Raw genomic sequence first — 21814 nt, 5'->3', positions numbered from 1 at the left:
TCCCTGGCAGTGTTCAAGGCCAGGTTGGACACAGGGGCTTGGAGCAGCTGCTCCAGTGGAAGGGGTCCCTGCCCGTGGCAGGGGTTGGAGCTGGATGAGCTCTAGTGTCCCTTCAACCGAAACCAGTCTGGGATTGTGGGATTCATGCTGCCACTGTAGCATGGGGGGAGATAGTCCAAACATACTTTGCTATGTAATGACTAGGAAAAGTACCAATGGAGGGAGTCAGGATGCCACACAGCTTCTGCAGACATGCTCTGGCAGCTTCAGAGAGATAGCAGGTGTTTCTCACCATCCCATCACCAAAAGTTGCAAGATTTGCTGTTCACATCTATGCTTTACATGCTTTGGGCCACCAGATTACATTGAGTAGAGCAGTCTAAAATCCAACAGAGCTCTTGGTACACACTAAGTTCATGGATCCATCCTGCTATGAATAACCAGCCTTGGCCACATGAAAAGGCTGGCCAGCTCACTATTCTGTCTCTGACAGCAGGCTGCGATAGATGCTTAAGAACGTAAGAGCAGGACAATTATAGGGAGATCCTCCCCGTGAGTATATCCTCCAAGTTTCCAGCAACATATAGTTTAGGAATTTACTGAGTGGAATCTTTCTTCTCCCCAGTTTTATGACTCCTTTTTGAGCACAGCTGCATTTCAGACATTCACAACGTTCTATGTAGCCATGAGGATGGAGCTTCCACCTCTATCGTTGCAGAGTAAAAGCCTGAGCAAAGTTTGGGATCCAGAAACCTATTTGGTTCATCTCAGATAGAGCCCACATGGTCCCAGACCACATCCCCCCAGTGTGTATAGTAAAACTAACATGATTTGCCACATTCTCAAGGGATATGAAGACCAGTTAAAACCTTTTGGCTGTAGCACAGGGTTCTGTACGGGACAGCGGTGCTGCCGATACCGTGTATGCAGTGGAGGACATGACAGGGTAGCAGAGGAGTCAGCTGTATCTCATCTTTTATTCAGATCTGCAAGCCTGACAGCTCTCACCATTTGCCAGCTGGTGACAGGTACATTTATAAAAAAAATATTATTTTTCTGACATCCTCAATTCTCTAACAAAGGAGCTATTTAAAAATTCAACATGCTCCCTTGGAAAGCTTTAAAATAGTTTCTGAATGTAACTGGCATTACTCTGTAACCCAATATTAAATAGTTTTGGGGAGGAATTGTTGAAATTGTTGAGGAAAACCTACATTTAAGTGTTACAAAGGAAAGGATGTGCTGCTATCTGTGGGAAGCACAGGGCTGTCATGCAGAAGGATCTGGCCACCACTAGTTTTTCTGGATCTGGACAAGTAACTAGAGGAGGTCCTTATCTCAAGTCAGGAATGAAGAAGACTTATCTTTACTGTGCCATATTCTCTCTTTACACAGCTCAAAGACATCCTGCCCTTACAATCCAGGCAGTAGCATGCTATAACTGTAGTCTGCAGCTACCTAAGTTTGTAGAGTTTTGATATTTGAATCTTCTGCTCTATAAGCTCTTGCATGACCAGAAAAATATGAAGTAAGAAGAGAAGAGGAAGAGAGAGGTACAGAGCAGGATCTCAGCTCGATATTTAAGATCACATTCCTTTATGGATCATCAGAAGTCTTTCAATCTCCTGTAATATTTTAAAATAAAAGCAGATCAAAACAGAACCTCAGCAAATTTTAAATCATCTGAATAAATGTGTTATTCACTGCAGCATGAAATTTAGTGCCCTGTTCAGCATCTCCTTCCAGTATTTTGCATCTAGTGGTCATAGTGTAACTTCAGGCATTGCCTAGCTCTGCAAATCTGAGTAGAGGACAGAGATACATTTATTGCAATTAAAATCTGTTATTTTCTATCAGGAATCATTACTCAGATTCTCAGTATGAACATTAAAGCCACTATCAGCTGCAGCAGTAATTAATTAACAGCTAACTGTTTTCCAAAGTCATACTCCATGGAGAGCCACACTGGTAACAGCTTCTACTCCACAGCTATTTAATTTTGTTTTCTTCTAATATGTTTACTTATCCAAAGGGAGTGCTGTGGAGAGACACTTTGCAGGTGAAAGCCAAGAGCGTTCACAAACAGAAAGAAAACTGGGGTCTTCCAGTACCTGAAGGGGACCTACAAGGATTCTGGAGAGGGACTCTTCATTAGGGACTACAGTCCTCTTCATTAGGGACCCTCTGCAGTCCCTCTTCATTAGGGACCACAGGACAAGTGGTAATGGGTTGAAACTTAAACAGGAGAGATTTAGGTTAAATATTAGGAAAAAAATCTTCCCCATGAGGGTGCTGAGGCGCTGGCACAGGGTGCCCAGAGAAGCTGTGGCTGCCCCATCCCTGGCAGTGCTCAAGGCCAGGGTGGACACAGGGCTTGGAGCAGCTGCTCCAGTGGAAGGGGTCCCTGCCTGTGGGAGGGGTTGGAGCTGGATGAGGTTTGAGGTCCGTTCCAACACAAACCAATCTGGGATTCTAGGGCTCTACAGCCCAGGGAATATGGCAGCTGAGTTCCTGTTCTTAGCTATTAAAAAAGAAGTAATTCCCTATATAATAATTTACTGGCTGGTAATTGGAGTGAGAGAAAAGAAAAATTGGTTGGTGGTGAAAGTTGGCTTTTTCTTCCCTAAAAGACAGGTTTCTAACAGAAGCTGATGGTGTCCTTCCTTATGGGAGTGAAAGATTCATAGAACAGTCTGGGTTGGAATGGACTTTCAAAGGTCATCCAATATAACCCTCCTGCATAAAGCAAGAACATCTTCAACTAGATCTGGTTACCCAGAACCACATCCAGCCTGGCCTTGAACAGCATTGCATCTTGGGAATTTCTTGCCAGAAGAATTCTGGCTCTGCCAAGTTAAAGATGTTGTCCAGAATCACACTGGAGGCCCAGAAAATAAGGAAGAAAACCTCAACATTTTAATACTTTTTAAACTAAACTGATAATATGATGAGTATTTTCCACTTCTCAAGAGGATAAAAAGATCAGATAACCACGTGTAAGCATCCTCTAAATAATGTAACACTCACCAGATCTATATTTTGCATTATGTCCTGGAAGGAAGGGTGAGTTCGGAACTGCTCAAAGAGATCCCGCTTGTAAAGCAGTGCATACACCAAGTTTGGGTTGTGATGAAGGGAATTTGTCAGGCAGGAGTTGATGATCTCCAACATCATTCGGATCACTTCCTCGATCACATTCAGGTCTTGTGCCTTTAAGAAAGGAATACAAGTTTAGTGTGCCCTTTTCCATTGTAAAACCTATAAGGTAGTAAGATAGCGCACAGGCAATTATTACCAATGGAGCTATTAACTGGTTAAAGTCTCCACAGTGAGCAAATCTGGCATATCTATCTGGAAAGAGATCTGTTTTATCCTGTAATAACCACAATCTTAACTGAAATGCACTGCACTCAGCCTCATAGCTTGATTCTCTCAATAGCAGCCATCTTCTCATGCCAAAAAGCATTAACATATTGCAATCAGCCGAATTCACTAGGGGTTAAGTGAATTTAAATCTTTTCAACCCTTCCTATGCTAAGTAAAAGCATTTCAGGTTACATTTAATTCAATACATTTCTTGGTGAGCCCCTGCTTGGGGAACAGGGATAGGGAGAAAAAGAGAGGAAAAAATATCATAAAAATTAAAAGTGGCTGGTGAAAGGGAAAAGCAAAGACAGTAGAACAAAACTGACTGGATCAAACCCCACTGACCCCTCAACATCTGCCACTGTTCTCCAGAATTTATCCTGGCCTTTTTGTGTGTGTATTTTTAGCATAGAAGAGTATTTGTAATGAATGATAAAAGACATCTTCTGTAGTGCGCTAAGCCTTAACGCTCAAGATAAACTTGTAGAGCTTTTCATCACGTCAATGCCTGTGGCAAAGTATCCCTGATGATTGTGAAATTCAAACTTTCTACACTGAGCAAGCTGGCATGAGAACCCTTGCTAGCTGCCTGGATTTCTCTCCTTGGGCTGCTCATCAGGATGTACCTAATACAGCTGTTCATACCGGAGAGCTCTCTGTCCTCCCTTGGGATAGCGTAGAAAAGGCAAACCTACTTTGTTTGTTTTGTTAGGTCTCTCCACCACATCAAACATTGGATTGTGAGACTTTACAGGTCTGGCAAGGACTTGAAGCATACCAAACGGGCCTGAGTTTTTCTGTTTAGTATGAACACTGAAACCACTGGCATTTCCTTTTGCCGACTGCCTACAAAGCACTAGTTTTCTGAGTTATCATAAGGCACTTAAATACTTCACAATGAGGCTGTTCTTGCAACAGCATTTTGTTGGACTGTCATTCAATCTGTACGTAGTTATTTTCTTCTATAAGGTAGCATTGTAGGAATCGTCACTTGTCAGATATATGCTCCTAGCAAGGCAGAAGAGAACACGGGAACATGTCATTATCCTGGTTAGATTCAATTAAAGAGCAAAATTCTTTGGTACCACTTTGCTCTGGCTACTTTCAGTGGAACACAAAGATAAGTTTCTTCCAGCAAGGGCAGCATCATTCCCATAACCTACTCCCCCATGTCTTCCATGGTGCTGAGGATGCTGAAACGCATCAGCACTACAATTTGGTTACCCACACTGCTTGACTTCTGCATGGACAAAGGAGATTTAAGTGATGAAAACCTTCTTAAATCTGGAATTCTGAAACTTGAGACACTGGCACAGGGTGCTCAGAGAAGCTGTGGCTGCCCCATCCCTGGCAGTGTCCAAGGCCAGGTTGAACACAGGGGCTTGGAGCACCCTGCTCTAGTGGAAGGTGTCCCTGCCCATAGCTGAGGTTGGAACTGGGTGAGCTTTCAGGTCCCTTCCAACGCAGACCAACCTGTGATTCTATGATTCTATAATTCTGGTCTAAAGAACAGTATTTGGTGCATACATTCCAACTAAATCTCCCTCTTCACCAATGATACCTGACTGTGGAGGTTACAGATTTTTTTCTGAATGCGAGGATCTCCTCCTGTTTCCTTATTGACTTTGCCTCTGTCACCTAAATTACCACTGCAGTGTGGTAATTCATGCTGCAGTGTGCTAACCATGTTGGCAGAAACCCTTACACAGCTGATCACTGCAACTACTTAGCCTGTCAATACTATCGCATTCTTCTATGACAGAAAAATCTTTACATTCAAAACACAGGTGGCTCCTCTGTCTGTAGCTTCCTATTTACAGTGCTATAAAACAGCATCCCTGTTAGATGATGTGAAATGTATTTAATGCAAATTATTAGACAAAAACTGAAATAATTGCTCCAGCAATCCAGACCTGGCTAACTCATCTGGGGAGTGGTACTTGCCTGTCAACTCGGATTTATGTCAGAATATGGTATATCATAGTAGCTTTTAAAAAGCTCTAAGCATTGGTGCAATTCTCTCCTTAGTGCAATAGGATGATCTGGTGACTGAGACACTATCCTAAAATACAGAATACATCACTTCTGCAGAAACATTATGATTCAGGATCAAGTGAGATCTATCCAGTTACCAGAAAGGTAACAAGCCACACAATTGGTTTTCAAAAAATAAATGTTTTTTTATAAGTTATGCCTAACTTAAAACCTGGGCATCACAACGGGTTTAATCAGAAAGCATTGCTAACCATCTCCAAACATGTTATTCAAAGAAAAGGCAGACTCTGCCACAGGTCAGCTTCAAATGATTAAAACCTAGCAGAGGTTATTGCTCAGTAAATACATTTAAAACTATTAGAAGCTGATGGACAGAACCAACCATCTATTTTTCAGCTACTGTATTCCAGGTAAGGAATCTGGGACCCTAATGAAGAAAAACCCAGGAGCTACAGTGAAGATTACTGACAAGCGACTATATAAAGAAACCATTTAGAAGAAGACTGAGCTCCATAAAAGACAGAGAAGTGGCACTGAATCACAGTATTGCATATATGCTACCTGGAGAGCTTTATGCTCCTATAATTAGCAATTAAAGCATTTGTAAAGGCTTAAAAGTTGTCAAAACAGGAAAAAACAAGCATAAAGCGAAGGACAGCATTGGGATGAGACAATAGAGAACTGCTGTAATAGCTGACGAAATGCCGTGAGCTTTTATTGCTCACCAGTATCAAGCTATAGCCCCCCTGCACCTAGACATGGTGTAACAACAGATATACATAGTGTTACAGAACCATTTCAGCTGCTGAAGAGAAGTTTGTTACCCTGCATATTAGCTTTCAGACTGAACACAGCTGAAATGCTCAACAGGTATGGCCAAGACAAGGACTACCACATCATCCACTGCAATCTTGTAAGGCTATTTCTTTGACTGAATTAGTTGTCCTGTGACAAAAAAAGACACATATTGATTTTCGGGGGGAACTGGTAGACAAGTTTCAATATGTATTTCAATGGGAGAGGAGTTAAAAGTAATGACATTTTCCTATTGCTTACAATTGGTAAATTCAACATGGCATTCACATTTAGAATTATTACAGTGTTCCTTTACAAAACAGAGCTTAGATAATGCCTCTGTTGACAGATGAGTACCAGTCCTCCCCCTCGTTTTCGTTTGTTTATGCCCATATAAATCATTATATCCATCATTAAAGGAAACATGGAAGCTAAAGCTTGGTACCAACTTTCTGAGACTGAATTCATGACTACAAAGGGGATGGAGATGTAGGCACAGCACTAGCATTACTGCAGGTAATCCTAGCAACCACCCCACAGTTTCTTCTCAGGAATAGAATTAAATGTGCTACCTTTTCTGGCAAAGACTTTACTTTTGAAGGCAAAAAGCCAGATGCTTGGTCATGTTCTAGTTGATATAGAACAAAGCAGGCAGCAACAGCTACAGGAGATCCAGGTACAGTTGTGGGTAGTCTGGGTCTCTTTTGTTGAAAGGAAAAGGAACAAGCAAGTGATAATGCCAGAGAAAAGAGAATGAAACCAAGCTGACAGGATGCAGAGGAAAAAACAACGAGCACAAGAATGGGAACATTATCTGGAGAAAAATAATTTGAGTTTGATAAACACTAATAAGGAACACACAAATGTGCAAAGCCAAAGCAAACTATGGGCAGAGCTGGATGTTGTCTCTGACCATCTTGGAATGCTGTTGCTTTCCTTACTGCAATATAATTAACAATTAGCACGGTATCCTTCTGGAAAAAGACTTCCAGAAAATTCGGTACTGATATACTGATGTAAAGACACTTATGTGTAAAAACAGTTGAAAGTATATGGCTTATAAAATACCAGAAGTCAAGCAGCCTAAATACCAAGATACAAGAATCCAGTGTCACTAAAAACCTGCTTAATTTATGGTAGCCATCTCCTGGTTCCTACATCAGAACATTCTGATTGCTCACCCTTTAAACTTGCCATTAATTTTGATTTTTGTAATAATAAAGAACTGGATAAAAAAGTTCCATTATGAATGAATGAAGATCTCCAGCCTCTAAATGTTGACTATTCTTAGGAGAAAAAGGGAAGCGTGTCCATGTGTCAGTAAGGTTAACTTTGCTTAACCATCCCTCGGGGGTTGTACTATCTAATAAAAAACAGACGAAATTAATCTGTTTTCTTTCCTCCTATTCTATTTGTATGGAAAATTATAGTTATTTGAAAACCAGAATTTCAGTCACTTGTGTTGTTATGAAGAGACATCTATAGCAAGGATGGACACGAGGCTCTTTCCCAAAGAGATTAGCTTTGTGTTAAGTTTCAGAGAGAGGAACACCTTTAAGAATCCTGTTAGCCTCGCTGAAGCCATTTCCTCTGTGATTGCAGCCTGTGACCCCAGCAGCCTGATGTTCACTTGGGCCAGCCTCAGGATGCCACATGAGATGTGTCCTCTCTGCAGAACTGACTCATGTGCTCCTGTCCCTGCTTTGGCTCAGAGTCGTGCAGAAGCCTCTTGCTTGAGCTTGGCTCATGTGTTGATCTGGAGTCATAGGCACAGGCTATAAGCCAAGCACTGCCCAGTGGTACCTGGGGTATTGCAAAGCATGGATGCAACCTGGTCTAGTGGAAGGTGTCTCTGCCCATGGCAGCTGCTTAGAACTGGATGAGCTTTAAAGTCCCTTCCAACACAAACCACTTGTGATTCTATTCTATAATTCTAAAAAGCACTAGCATACAAACTTAAGTTTCACATCATCTCCACAAGATGTGTTATAATAGGATTATATATTTATCTATTCACTCACTTAAATGCAACAGTATTTTTTTCTTTTTATCTGGATGTATATTAATCTGCAGCCCAAAGCAATGTAATTTTAAGGCTAAAGAGGCCTACTTTGCAAGGCTTTAATAAAACAGAGACCTAACAGAGCAGTAAACACAATACATGTATACAACCAGGACACTACCACCATCAAAAAAGCCCCACTACTCACTGGGCATTTACATTGCAGCAATTTTCCATCCCACAGGTACCTTTAGGTAAGTAACTCCTCGAGGTTTCTGCCTCTTGAAACAGCACAATGATTGCTCTCAAAAAGGCAGTTATACAATTAGCACAATGAACACAAAGAACCTTATCTACCTAAAAACCCAAAACCCGAGCAGGGATGGGTAATGCAATACAGTACACCCACACAGTGTAAACAGGGTGGAAAAAAAGCCCCAAGCCATCAGGAAAAGAACACTAGTGAAGTCTTAATCCAAGGAAACCTGATAAAATAAAGCGGCAATGTCACCTGTAACAGGAAAACAAATACATGACAGAAATGCAGGCTGACCCAAAGAAACATGTCCAAACACAGTTCTGAAGTTACTGTTATGGGAATGAATGGCTTTTAGTGAGTGGTATCTTGCTGCCACTAATAGGATGCTTCAACATTTGAATTTTCCAAAGTGCAAGTTTCTTTATGGTGAAGCTTGGTGGCTTTAGTTCACAATTACTGCCACTGCAGACCCTCTGTGGCATACAGTAGGCAAAAACTGTAAAGAGGCTACTTGAAGAAGCTCAAGATGCAAGCATAAAATCTTGTAACCGTTAACAACTACTTCCTTCATTATGCAGATATGGCTTTAAAGGCAATTTTGTTAGCTATGGAAAACAAAAACATACACAGACCATACACTTACACACATCAAAAATACTAAACACCAAATGAACGCAAAACTGACAGCTCCTTACATTCTTCTTTTTACCAGGTTGAAAGAAGGAGAAAAGAGTTGGTAAACTGCTATAGACCCATCAACTGCATTCACAAAAAGTCTAGATGAATGGACCGCTTTGGTCCATTTTCCATTACACTTCTTTTCAGCTAGCTTGCTATATGCTAAGCAATATGTCAAGTGATGGTGGTTTTGGACATTTCAGCTCTTCCACGCCTGCCTGAACACCATTATAAACTCCAGGGTGATGTAGTCTTCTGTGTGGAGTAGACAAGCTGACACTCCAGGGAATTTCACCTTGATAATATAACAGCATCAACAATTACACTGATGTAAACTTCCTTTTCCTCTTTACAGGGGAATTTCTGCAGTTAAATAGTTTCAAATAATTTACTTTATTTTTAGTTACTTTAAGAGAAGCATATGTATCTTGTTTGTATTAGCTTTGGGAAGCTTCCAAGAGCGCTGTCTGAATTTCCTGCATTTTCAGCAGAAAATAAAACCTTCAACAAAATAAACATGCTCTGCCAAAGGAATGGAAGAGCAGAGGGGCAAGAAGGAAGCGTCCAAGAAAGCTACTCTTGTACTCAGTACGCAAATGAACTTCAAAGCCAGGACTCTGGTAACAGAAATCTTATCTTCATCTGTTTTACTGGCACATACTCTTTGGCTGTTCTATGTCAAACCCAGATAACTTTTGTCCATGATGCTGAATTGTGGGTAAGTGGGTATTAAGTGGAAATTTGCAGGGCTTATGGTGGATATAGCCTCAAAAACTAACCCCGTCATCTCTGATCACTGCTCAGAAATGAAAGAAGAGCTGTCACACCAGACTGAAGCTTGCTGCCCAACACTTTACTGAATAAACCTAATGTCCTGACGCTTGCCATTATGAACAACTAAGTAAGTCGAAAAGTAGGTTTCCAGCAATGTCCCATGAGCCTGGAGAAGAGAAGGCTCTGGGGAACAGTCTTCCAATACCTAAAGAGGCCGACAAGAAAGCTGGAGAGGTGCTTTGGACAAGAGCCTGTAAGGACAGGACAAGGGGAATAGCTTTAACCTGACATTCAGTCTCCCATATCAATGTTTCACTTTCTGGGGGGATGTTACAGCTACTCAATTCTTCTACAGATCTGCTCCTCTGCTTTAAAAGGAAAGCATGAGCTGTCATCCAAACCCAAAAGGATGGAGATGAACTTAAGTGCAGAAGAGACGCAGGCTTTGGCATTTTTGTGAGACTGATTCAGCGTCACGACTGCAGAAGGTGTTCAGTTCCAGAGAACAGGACTTTAGATAGATCTATTTAGTTTGCCGATGACACCAAGCTGTGTGGTTCGGTTGATACGCTAGAGGGAAGGAATGCCATCCAGAGGGACCTTGACACACTTGTGAGGTGGGCGGATGCCAACCTCATGAAGTTTAACCATGAGAAGGGCAAGGTCCTACACCTGGGTGGGAGCAATCCCAGGCACAGCTACAGGTTGGGGAGAGAAGAGATTCAGAGCAGCCCTGCAGAGAAGGACTTGGGGGTGTTGGTTAATGAGAAAATGAACATGAGCCAGATTCAGTGTGCACTTATAGCCCAGAAACCAACCGTATCCTGGGCTGCATCAAAAGGAGCATGACCAGCAGGTTGAAGGAGGTGATCCTGCCCCTCTACTCTGCTCTTGTGAGACCTCACCTGGAGTATTGTGTGCAGTTCTGGTGTCCTCAACATAAAAGGACATGGAACTGTTGGAACAAGTCCAGAGGAGGCCACGAGGATGATCAGGGACTGGAGCACCTCCTGTATGAAGACAGGCTGAGAAAGTTGGGGCTGTTCAGCCTGGAGAAGAGAAGGCTGTGTGGAGACCTCATAGCAGCCTTTCAGTATCTGAAGGGGGGCTATAGAGATGCTGGGGAGGGACTCTTTATTAGGGACTGTAGTGACAGTAAAAGGGGTACCAGATTCAAACTTAAACAAGGGAAATTTAGATTGGATATAGGGAAGAAATTCTTTCCTGTTAGGGTGGTGAGGTACTGGAATGGGTTGCCCAGGGAGGCAGTGAATGCTCCGTCCCTGGCAGTGCTCAAGGCCAGGTTGGACAAAGCCTTGGGTGATATGGTTTAGTGTGAGGTGTCCCTGCCCATGGCACAGGGATTGGAACTGGATGATTTTAAGGTGCTTTCCAACCCTAACTATTCTATGATTCTATCTCCTCTTTGGCATTTCATCCCAGCATCCCAGCTTTTCCAAACTCCAGTCTTGGGAACTTCCCATCTAATTCAAGCGCTGAATTCCACCCTGAAAAACCAAAGGGTGACAATCTTCTCCTTCAGTGATTTCCTATGATGACAAAAATAACGACTCTAATCTAGTCTAGGTTATGCATGCACAGAAAGGTTGGACCAGATGAACCTGTAGGTCACTTCCAACCTGGCATTCTAAGATACAGATTGACTAAAATAATTTTCACCCCAGCTGGCTTAGAAAAACTAAATGACTATGGAAGACATCTGTTCCAGGTTGAGTTTCAGAGTTCAGTTGAAGCCTAACAATAAGGTCCAGCATAAGGGGACCCACCAAAGTGCCCAAAATACTTGATAGTCAACAGCTAGGGACTACAATGCTGTCCATGGAAGAACCAGTATTTCCAAACCACATGCAACCATAACAACAAAATGCACATAGTATTTAGTAGAACTAAACCAAATCATTTTCTAAGGTCCCACAAAGCCTGGGAAGCAACTGCTGCTCTAAAAATGACAATGTTCATGACTAAGAAAACTGAAGTTAAAAGAATGAGTCTGTGTTTTTGTCAAATCATGCTTGAAATAAATCATGCTGTTGAAAGGAAATGAAGAATTCTCCATTTCTCCTTGAAACTAAGCAGTATTCCTCAGAGGTACAGGAAGATTTTGTTTAGTTTGATGAGTAGAACAGGAAAGGACAAGTTCCATAGGCAAACCCATCTCTACTATACAATGGCAAATGGATCGTCATGATACAGGCTTTAATTAACAGAACACATCTACCTTGAGTAGAGTTGAAGGACTTTAAAGATGTTACTCAAGTGAAAAAGTTTCTGATGCTAGCACTACACACACAGCTTAGCTGTAAAATGTCACCAGAACACTGTTCGGAGGTGTTATGCAGTAATTACTGCTACGTGAACTGAAATTTCCACACTTCCTAATTATTTTTCTTTAATTGCATAGCAGGTCTTATATAACGCTCACATAAAGTTTCACATTTATGCATTTAATATGTAAATGCTACTTAATGAAATCTCTTGACCTAAAAGCCTATTCCTTTAAAACAACTTCTGATGAACCTTTTTGAAGCAAGAGGTCCTCCAAAAAGAAACAAACTTCACAGTTTTGCAGGAGGGCACAGCTGCTAGCACACACTGATGTTTGTGTTTCAGTATGCACTTTAGTCCAGATTTAAGAATCCTTATCACCTCTTTAATGCTTCTTTGGAATGGGTTCTTATCCTTTTTATCCTGTGTGCTGTTTAACTGAAGTATAGAAGCCCTTATTTCTATGATGAAGAAAAATGAGACAGAAAAATATTGCATCTTGCCAACAGACAGAAAAAAAGACCGATTAGCAATTTAAACCAAACAGTTTTCTTAACATTTTCCCTTCACACCTCCCAGACTTTCCTCCATAAAGTACACTACAGTTGTAGGAACATAATTTATCCACCATTTCCTTATAGCTACAGCATCATCTCCATATAATCAACTATTTTCTCCACCCTTAATATTATGTTTGGCAGTAACAACCATGACACTTGTTGCAAAATATATGTATATCTAAGAGCGTATTTCTAATAAATCAGCTGCTGCTATTAAAGAACATCATTCAGTGTTGCGGATTTTGCAGACCTGTCTTCCGTGTCTAAGCTATTTTAATTGAGAAGGTATCAAAACTAACTGAATAAATACCAATTCCTCACTAAAGCTGCCAATTGCACAGTTTGGAAGGCCTCTGCTGGTTCCTCACTGATCAGATCCTGTGGTTCAGCATCTTTGCTGTGACACTTCAAAACAGACTGCCTTGCAACTATAACAGTCGTCTTCCACTAAAGTACCACTGAGTAATTTTGACCCTGTTCAAGAAAAGAAACATCGTTAAGTAAGATTGCAGAATCCAAGTCCTCAATAATGAACACAGACTGCATTAGGTTTCCATAATTTCCATACTACCCAAGCAGAAGATCTTCTGGTCCTGATGACGCACAGGATGTCAGTGGGAAAAGTTAGTGCTACTCCCTACATGCTCAGCAGCCAAAAGACTGTATTCTTGCCCTTAGGGTGAAAACTGCTATTGAAATTTCTGCGGGAGACGTAAGAAAGTCAGGAGGAGCTGGAAAAGCAGAGTTTCCATCATCACAATTTGGAGAATGTCAAGGAGGCAAATGAAGCAGTGTTACTGCTGAGGCCGCCAGGCATTCTTCCCATGCCTAGACAATGTAAGAGCCCTGCTTTGCTCAAACAAGAAAATCACTGCAAAGGTAAACTGGGTTGAGTAGGACATTAATAGTTTCCACAAGCCAGAAAAAAACCACTTGTAGACTGCCTCCTGACAATAATAGCCATGTTTAAAAGTAAGAATAACAAAAATAGGTTGATTTAATACATTGCTGTTCATACAGAAGATGACAGCATGCACACAGAAAACTTTTGATGACTGTGGTTATTCTTTTCACGCTGTAGCTCCTTAAATAGTAACATTGCATGATAAAAACCGTCAGGTCGTAGATAAGAGACTCTTGATAAGGAATTAAGGTACAAGATTCTCAAACTGTTGTGAGCAGGAATATGCTGATTTACAGACATCATTTTACCCCTGAGCTGAAGATAAATAACGGAGACTCCTTTTATTTCTTCTGATATATTAAAATACAGCTGCACAGTTAGAAAAGTCATACAGAAATACAACTTCATGAGACCACTTGGCATATGTACCTTACTATTTCTTTTAATGATGTTAAATATTTTGAAAATTAGAGGAGATGGATAAATAAAGACATGAGAAATCTATTATATTAAAAGGAAAAAGTGCATTATTGATCTCTGAGGAGGTCTGCAGTCTAAAGGATAGGTAAGCCTATTTAAAATACAATAAAGTAGGTTTATTTGTTTTTGTCTTACCACTTCTTCAGAACTAGTCACTGTCAGTAGCAGTATCATTTATTCCATTAAGATGGGCCTAAAAAAAGCTCAAAACCCAAATTTCAAGACCTGCTTTCTGTAGTGGAATAAAACACAAATAGGAAGCAGATGAAAACCAGCCTTTTGAGAGATGATGGCAGGCAAGCCAAATAAATGGAGCAACCTCCAAATTAAATGTGTTTTTTACTACATTCTGTCTTATTTTTCAAGTGCATTCCCCTGGACACTGCATCAGTTCTAATAAACACAAAAGTTGATGGCCACTTCTATGCTTCCTGACGCATGGTATGGACGCAGCCGCAGCCTGAACACTGAAGAATGAACCTTTAACTGAGATTTGAAAACCCAACGCATACAGAAGTAATTCTAGAAGCCTATGTACAGAGGTACCTGCTCTAGCATGAACTATAAGCCACAGATGACATTTTCTCAACTGTTGGAAGCAAAACCCTCTTATAATATATATATGAAAAACCTGCATTATCCAGTTAAATAAACTGCCTGAAATATTTATGAAGTATCATCTGTTCTGGGACGAAACTTAATTTCATGTAGCCTGGTTCATAAAGCACTGTAGTGACAAGACAGGGACAGGATGAGAGATCACTGTGTCTGACGGACAGAGAAGCACTTGGATATGTTGTACATCCATCCTGGAGTCAGGCAACTGTTCCTCACCAAAATCCTTTGAGCAATTCTGACTGCTCACCTAATGAATTCTAATTAACAGTTTTCTGTTAATGAATTCTATTAACAGAGCCCACCACAAGGTAAAATAATATTCTATTTCAGAAAAATGTGACATGACTCTTCCTATCATTTCCATTTATCAAAATCTAAAAGATTAGTGTGAGAATGGGAAAACTTTTAATCTTTCGTTCAGATTTCTTTTTTCCCTGCAGTGAGCAAGAATCTGATTTTGTTGCAAGTGCAACAGGTAAGCTGCTGGTGAGTAGCTTGAAGACTTGCCTTTAGGAACTGCAAAATCTGTTCTCTTTTCAGTTTACTTGGAGGGAAGAGATTTTGATTCCTATTGCAATGAAAACGATGAAGTCTAACCTGTGGTGTTACAATCCATCTTCTTTTCCCTAGAAAAGGATGGTTAGGTTTTTTTATAGGTAAACAGTTTCGTTCAGATCAAGGGTTTGGGTTAGCACACACGCAAATGTTGGAGCGGGAATGGCCCTGGTACATGCTGTATCAGCTGGGTACCAAGAGAAGCGAAGCAGAACACTGTGTCCTTGAAGAAGATGTTATATACTTCAACAGCAGGCCACAGCTCTCTCCACTTGGGGTCAAGCCTAAATATGTGCGAGAGCAGTTCTGGAAAACCTCCACCACATTCCAGTAACGTATCTGAAGGACAATAAAAAACTTATCTTACTCGTCTCAACTTTGCTTCAGAGCAGTGTAGGCAATCTCCCAGCGGCAGTGGGGATATGAATATAGGAGGATTAAATAATGGCAATATATTAAGAGTCTTTTCTCTTTATGAATCTTTAAAAAGATAATTCCCTGAAATGGCTTTGTGTTTGGTATTTCACTGGCAGAAAACAGATGCAGAATATGACTATCAGCTTTTTTTCTTTTTTTTGTTTTGTTTTGTGTGCGTTTTATATCTATTTATTTATTATTTATCATTTATTTCCCCTTCAAAAACATCAGAAAATTTTATGTTAGCATAAATCAAAGGGACAAAAAAGAGAATTTATGTATGTATTAATCTCCTGTTGTTGCTTTAAAATTAAAACTGCATGGTTAAACCCTCAAAAACCAGAGTCAAAGCACAGGCGTCCTTTATCCCAGTGTATTTCTGTTAGGATACAATTTAATTGAAAATTCTAAGTATCATCACACAGAATCCTTTAACCATCATGTTTGTACATAAAACATAGCATGTTAAAAATTGGTACTTTTTGCCCAATATCTGGGTTATTGTTTTGTAATTAACCAGTTGTGTGGAAGAATTTCCATTTACAAAACTGGATTTAGTGTATGGAATGTGCAAGATATTCCTCTATCTCTCTTAGTTCCTAAATTAAAAAGAAATTAGAAACTTAAGAGAAATCACTGGTTACATGATAGGGAAATAAAAGTTTATCTTTCCAATGTGAAAAACATTAGGGTGATTTTGTAGAATTAATAAACATGAAAAACAGAGATTCTTTTATATTTCTAGCTCTTCTAAATACACTCTTCATGTGTTTTGACAGATTTCCTACAAAGTTATTTCGCAGAGAACAAGAATCCACCATTGTCAATAGGAATAAACAAAACTGGAATTCTCTCTTCCACATTTCTTTAGCGCTGCTTTTCAGGCTGCGTGATGAGGAAATCACTTTTCAGTAAGTGGCTTATTTTGCTCAGTGTGATGCTTCTTATGAGCAGCAGGAGAGGAACCAGCCCTGGCAGGGTAATTCTGGTTTTGAGTTTCTGCCTAAATCAATTATTTTCCTTCTTCAAACCTTTTCCTTTCCCACTTCATGCCAATACTGTCTTTCAACCTTAGTTGATGCATTCCCATTAAAATATGCTCTTTTCCTTCATCCCATCATTCGGTCCCCTGGCCACCCACACTGCCAATTAACAGCAGTTGCCTGATATAATTATAGGTAATATTAACAACAGCCATTAGTGGCAGAATTGCCTTCAGCAAGACAGTGCAGTATGTTGTTCAGAGGGACACCTGTCCAAGAGGGTAAACTCTTAAGTCGATAAGACCATGCTTCTGTAACCTGGACACAGCTGGAATAAACATGGCTCTGCAGAGGTTAAAAATGGTTTCTAACAACTTCTTCATGTTCCAGTTCAGACAGATCTGAAAGGCAATTTGACAGGTGAACAATTCCATGCATGACTTTATCCATGGTCTATAGCACACTATCTTCCTCTTATCATCTCTTTCAAAATCACTAAGTTTTGATTTACCTTCATTTCTATTACTTTCCCTGTCTGTCTATCCAATTCCAAACCACAAATATCTGCAGTGAAGAAATCTAAATATCTCTGTTATGCTATTTTTTAATGACTATTTACTACTCTTAGATATAAATGGATTTTTTTTCTTTTTATTAAACAACTAAAAGAGTTCCAAAACATCACTGGTTATCCTTTGTAAAATACAAATGAGATGTATTGGGAAACAGGAGGTGCAACATCAGAAATTTCTCATGTTTCACCAATAACCCATATTTCTATATCTCATATAGAAAAGCAGTGTAAAGAGATCCCAACTCCAATTAAGCATTTAGTACCAAACAGCCTAAAAGTTCTGAACGGACTTCCTTCTGCATCCACTTCCTTTACTTTATATGGCTGCATGTTTAAAAAAAGTAAATCAGTTATCATAAACTGAGATGTTTATAACATATGGTAACATACTTCTGGTTTTTAAGCACTACATTTTTCAAACAAAACCTGGCTTTAGGAATACTAGAAGTTTGTTTTACTACATTGTTGAAATACATAGCAGCTACAAAAATAAATCCTGCTCCCTGGAGAGCTACTGCATTGGTGTTTCTTTTGTCTATGGAGGTTTGACAAAGATGAACCATGCAGAGCAATCAGCCTCTCCTGTAAAGCCCTGAACAACCCATTCATGTGAATAAGGCAGCAGGGAAAGCATCTAATGACCAAATCAGCAAAGATCACAGAATCCCAGACTGCTGTGGTTTAAAAGGGACCTTAAATCTCATCCAGCTCCAACCCCTGCCACAGGCAGGGACACCTTCCACTGGAGCAGCTGCTCCAAGCCCCTGTGTCCAACCTGGCCTTGAACACTGCCAGGGATGGGGCAGCCACAGCTTCTCTGGGCACCCTGTGCCAGCGCCTCAGCACCCTCACAGGGAACAGCTTCTGCCTCAGAGCTCAGCTCAGTCTCCCCTGTTCTGGCAGGTTCAAGCCATTCCCCTTGGCCTGTCCCTACAGGCCCTTGTCCCAAGCCCCTCTCCAGCTTTCCTGCAGCCCCTTTAGGCACTGGAGCTGCTCTCAGGTCTCCCCAGAGCACAGCAGAGGGGCAGGATCCCCTCCCTGAGCTGCTGCTCACGCTCTGGGGGTGCAGCCCCACACACGGAGGGGTTCTGGGCTCAAGCACTCACTGAAGCCGGGTCATGGGGAGCAACCAGTGATGCTTCAACATCAGTACTGTTACTTCTTTCATCCAAGCACTTCAGAATTCATCATTAGACCGGACTGAGTACATGTTGGCTAAGAATGAGGTTAGAAAGTATTTGCAGAAAGGACTGCGAACGCTTTCTCTTAGCAAGATATCACATATTCAGTTCACAGCTTATGCCATATCATACCTCAGGCCCTTCTTGAAACCCAGTATTGTATCAGGCTTCCAGCTCTTCCAAATGCAACACAGATACTCAGTAGAAAGATCAGCATACAAAATTATATGGCTTCATTTGGGAGGAGATGAAGGGACTGAGATAGTGCTCATCCTTCTCTGAAATAAGCTCTCACTACTTATTTAGGTTAATCAAGTTTGCTTTTAAGGGCACTAGTTTAAGTGATCTTAACAAAAACATGTCTTTTGAGTATAAAAATGCAAAAAAAGGACAATAGTTATACTCTTTACTGCAAAATGATGGTAATGCCCTAAAAACTAATATATAAACCTATAGAACTATTAAAGGAGGCAAAAGAATTAAAAAATACTGTGTTAATGCTTGGCTATCTTCAAATGTGTAATGACCAAGATAACAGGCTTTTTAAAAGACTTCTGTAGACATTTGTATTGCTAATGTCAGAAATTCTTCCCACTTCTTTCAAGTTATTCTCATGTCTCTTAACTCTGAAGAATGGAAAATTTTCAGCCAGATGAGCATAAGATCCTGCTGCCACACTAACTGTCTTCTGTTTGTTTGGGTTTGTCTGTTTTTTGTTTAATAAAGCAATGTTCTTTAATTTCTGTAATTCTTAAAATCTTTAATTCTAAATTCTAATTAATTTAATTCTAAAATAAAATTATTTTCCAAAATACTGAGAATTTCTAAGTGAAATAAGGCTTCACACCATATACATAACATGAATACCCGACACCAGTCAGACTTTCTGTGGAGCTCCTGATGAAAGAAAAACATACTTTTGCAGAACATTCTGATGCTCTTTAATGTATTCATTCCCAAATCCTTCAACCACAAACATATTACTAAACACAAAATAATGCAAACACCAATTGCAAGTAATTCAGTCCTTCATAATGTTAACTGACCTTCACCAACGTCTTTATCTTAGGAATTTTGGATAGTCATTCCTGATAAGGAGCATTTTCTCTGAGACGTTCCAAATTCAGGTCAAGGAAAGAACTGATTATGAATTCAGATAGAACTGCAGAATTTGGCTATCACTCAATAGAAAAACTTGCTTTAGATTTGGGTTAGGTTGGTTATTTCAGTCTATTCTGAAATTGCTTTTTTTTATGATATAAAAATAGGGGGATTAGGTAGGAGTAATATTCTTTAAAATATAATTCATCAGAAGGAGGGTATGACTAATATTTAGGAAATATATTTATAGGCCTTTGGCTCAATATCGTACTGGAGACAAGCATACTCAAGAATAATTGAAGATGTTACTTCTGCTCAGAAGCGATCAACTCAGAGTAATCAAAGAGAAGGCAATTTAGTGCAGAACAAGATGATTCTCCTATTAAATGCAACTTAAATTGCTAGAACCCACATACCATACACATGCCATTGAACTATTAGATTGCTTTACTATATATCACTTCATGCTACTTTCAGTAAACAACATCCTAAAAAAATCTTGTATAATAATATTTTAAGTTTGTTTCAGAAGACAAAAAAAAATGATATAAAAATTTAAACACGCACAAAAAAGTTGTTTGTTTTTTTTTTTTTAAACTATTAACAATGCATGGCTAATGAAATAAAAAAATCCCATTTAGTTACTTAGAGATATATAAAAATGGAAGAATACAAAGACAAAAAGAACACCAATGAGACACAGGCAGTGTTTTTGGTTAAAAGTAGGTGGTTTCTGAGTTTTGAATAAACATTTTGACAGAATCAACTCCCTTAGCTCCCCCAACCTCTCTCATTTGATAAATACGGATGCAGGTCAAGTGTGAGCTTTGATTTAATCTGGTAAAATTTTTCCATTCTTCTCATTCTGAATACAGAGTTTTCCATTGTGTATTCAGTTCTACAGCTAAACAAGCAATATGCATTTTGTACATTCACAGCAGTCACCACTAAGCAGTGGTTTTACAGACTATCAGCTACATAATGTTAATCGTACTAACTCTATTACGGCAGACCAGTTTATTTGGAAGTGGGTTTAATTTCATTTCTGCATCATTACTAGAGTCATCAGATCATCGCAGGGAAGACTTCCTATTTCTTCAGGATAGCACGCATTTATAGGAAAGTGTTTATGTCTGGTGGCAGAGTTCTGCATTAAACCAGATAATCAGAAAAAACCAGAGAGCTGCAGCATACCTAATGTAGCATTAGATATAGAATCACAGAACATATTCCAGGACTCCAAGCATCACAACATTTATTTAGATCTGGGTTAGGTTCACACTGAGAGTGAATGAAATGCTTGTTTGCTACACGTCATATAGACTAAAACAATTAACTTATTTGCACAGGGTCCTTCATAAAAATTATGTCTGTATCACAAGATCCCACAACCTCACCTGAAATATCAAACTATTACATGAAAGAACCCTAGCAGTGCCATGAAAGGGACAGAAGAAGATTTATATGACTATATACTGATAGACAAATATATTGCACAAAAAAAATTAAGCTACAGCTGTTAATATTACAGATTTCTAGATTATTCATTTTGCTTTAATTGTTTAGCAAGGCCAAAACTAAACTGAATATAGAGCTGACATCAGTTTTTTGAATATATGGTATTATCATCTTTCCTCCACTGTAACGTAAAATTTATAGATTTTAGATTGGTTTCATTATGTTTAAAAGACAGGTTCACACCTTATTTTATCTGTTCTTTAGTAACTCCAAATTTCTAAGATAAATACAGCGCCCTTACTTATAAAAGACAATTTTATCCTAGGGCCTAAATGAAACAGAGGAACCTCTTAACATCTACCCATGTATACGAGGGTGATTAGGTTGATTCTCTGTTGGAGAAACTAAAATGAAGAACTATTTATGAAGTACTTGCAGCTTTGAACATAATCAACTGCAATAACAAGATACAAGTTACAAACAGAAAAAAAAATTCTTTTTGTTGAAACCACTTTTGTAATACTGCTTTTTAATAACCCTCATAATGGCCGAATTAGAAGGACCCCAACCGAAGTCATTCATCCCACATAAAACAAACATTGCTTTTTCTTCTTAGCTTTGTTTTACAAGCTACATTATTTCCAGATGACGCTTGAGGGGCCTAGGAGTTTCAAGAATTAGATGCTTAAATAGGCAGCTGCTTTCTATTTACCATATAAATCAAGGATAAATCAAAGAAGAACCTAAATATTGGACTTCATTTAGCCCATTATGCAGCACAAACTGAGAGGGAAAAGAAAAAAGAAAATATAGAAATCTCATTACTCA

At 39.6% G+C, this 21814-nt stretch overlaps 1 protein-coding gene across 1 annotated transcript in view; it reads right to left on the bottom strand.

Annotated features, from left to right (window-relative positions):
* Window positions 1-21814, bottom strand: part of DYM (dymeclin) — a 225360-nt gene that overhangs the window by 38832 nt on the left and 164714 nt on the right. Inside the window, exon 16 of the mRNA XM_031045692.2 lies at window positions 3028-3210. Coding sequence (XP_030901552.2) covers window positions 3028-3210 — 183 coding nt within the window. The remainder of the gene's footprint in view (window positions 1-3027; window positions 3211-21814) is intronic.

Source organism: Melopsittacus undulatus, chromosome Z, assembly GCF_012275295.1.
Source record: "Melopsittacus undulatus isolate bMelUnd1 chromosome Z, bMelUnd1.mat.Z, whole genome shotgun sequence".
NCBI lineage: Eukaryota > Metazoa > Chordata > Aves > Psittaciformes > Psittaculidae > Melopsittacus > Melopsittacus undulatus.
This window is presented reverse-complemented; position numbering and strand designations above follow the sequence as displayed.